This window comes from Trichechus manatus, unplaced genomic scaffold, assembly GCF_000243295.1.
Source record: "Trichechus manatus latirostris isolate Lorelei unplaced genomic scaffold, TriManLat1.0 scaffold00004, whole genome shotgun sequence".
Lineage (NCBI taxonomy): Eukaryota > Metazoa > Chordata > Mammalia > Sirenia > Trichechidae > Trichechus > Trichechus manatus.
Genome location: NW_004443940.1, coordinates 29,329,420 through 29,330,792, shown reverse-complemented (window position 1 = coordinate 29,330,792; position 1,373 = coordinate 29,329,420). Strand labels below are relative to the sequence as shown.

Sequence of the window (1,373 nt, the reverse complement as noted above, 5' to 3'; positions counted from 1 at the left end):
ATATGTATATATATATATGTGTATATATATATATAGTGTTTCATTTACCAGGGGTGAAAAAAGTGACTTACAAAACTTTAATACTAAGGAATTCATCTATGTGGTCTTTAGGATTCTGTATCATGGAACCTGAATTCAGGATATAATTCATAAGCATTATTATTATCATTCATTCTTTCATTCAGTCATTCTATCAAGACATGTTCGTTGAGCTCTGGTGTGTTATCTAGGAATGGCGACGGTCTCTAACCTCAAGGTATTTAAGTCTAATGGCGAAGAAAGGTAACCTAGTACTGCCTGGTTGGTACTCTGACAGAAGAATATCAAACTTATTCCCAAACATTTTTAAAACACTCATTTATTCATGTTATAGAACAAGGATGTCATGGTACAAAGATAATACAAGTCACTTCAGACTTTGTGGTTTATCCTTTATTTTAGTTCAACTTCTTGGAATATTGTAGAAGGCTCCTTGAATCATTGGACAGCCCATTTTTGTATTATTATTCCATTACTGTGGGACCATCTTCTGGTTTGGGGGTAGGACTTTTTTATTTATGATCATTTAAGTCTTAGATGCTGGAATTGTAAAATCTCTAAATAACTGACTCTATTGTCCAGCATGAAAAGAGAGAAAGTTTTAAAATGTAAAATAGATAATGTATTGCCTTTATTTTTCTAGAGTCTCCTACAGCATCGTGCCTCTGATGGCAATGCACTTAGAGTTTCCTCTCACAGCGTCCTTCTTATGGGTGTGTGGTCTTTTCCGGCTACCACTCTTGTAGGGTGCAACTTGGCTTAAGCCATTCCTGGAAACTGGATTCCTCGATGCAGGACCAACCTGGGGAGCCACGGGCCTGAGAAAAATCACACTGTGGCTTCTTCCATCTTGAGGGAAGTTGAACTGGGTTAAAATAAGCGTTAAGAGAAGGTGTAAATGAATGTCAGAAGTATCTGGCTGGGCCATTCTTGCCTCTCTTTTGCATTTGAAACTCTCCGCACCTAAAATGTCTTCCATTCTGTTATCCAACTGTGTAAATCCTAGTTCTTCTCCAACAACCTGTTCAACTTCTAATTTTCATATAAAAGCTTCTGAGAGCAACATTTAATCTGTTCATTCATTCACTTATACACCTACATATTCTTTCAGCAAATAGATCAGCTATTGTGGAAAAGGTACCTTGCTAAGCACTTTGGAGAGATATAAAGATGTCTATCATTGTATCTGAGTTTAAGGAGTTTAGAGATTAGTAGGGGAGATGAACTATTCACACACACACACAAACATAAGGATCATTACTGCTAGACAGATACAGATAAAATGTTACGATAATTCAGAGGAGGATATATTATTTCCACGGAAGGAGGCCAGG

General features: G+C 36.9%; 1 protein-coding gene across 1 annotated transcript in view; it reads left to right on the top strand.

Annotated features, from left to right (window-relative positions):
- Nucleotides 1-269: 269 nt before the first annotated feature.
- SLC9A4 (solute carrier family 9 member A4) overlaps nt 270-1,373 on the top strand; it is a 56,941-nt gene continuing 55,837 nt past the window's right edge. The window contains exon 1 of the mRNA XM_012555754.1: nt 270-282. Within this exon, the coding sequence (XP_012411208.1) occupies nt 270-282 (13 nt within the window). The remainder of the gene's footprint in view (nt 283-1,373) is intronic.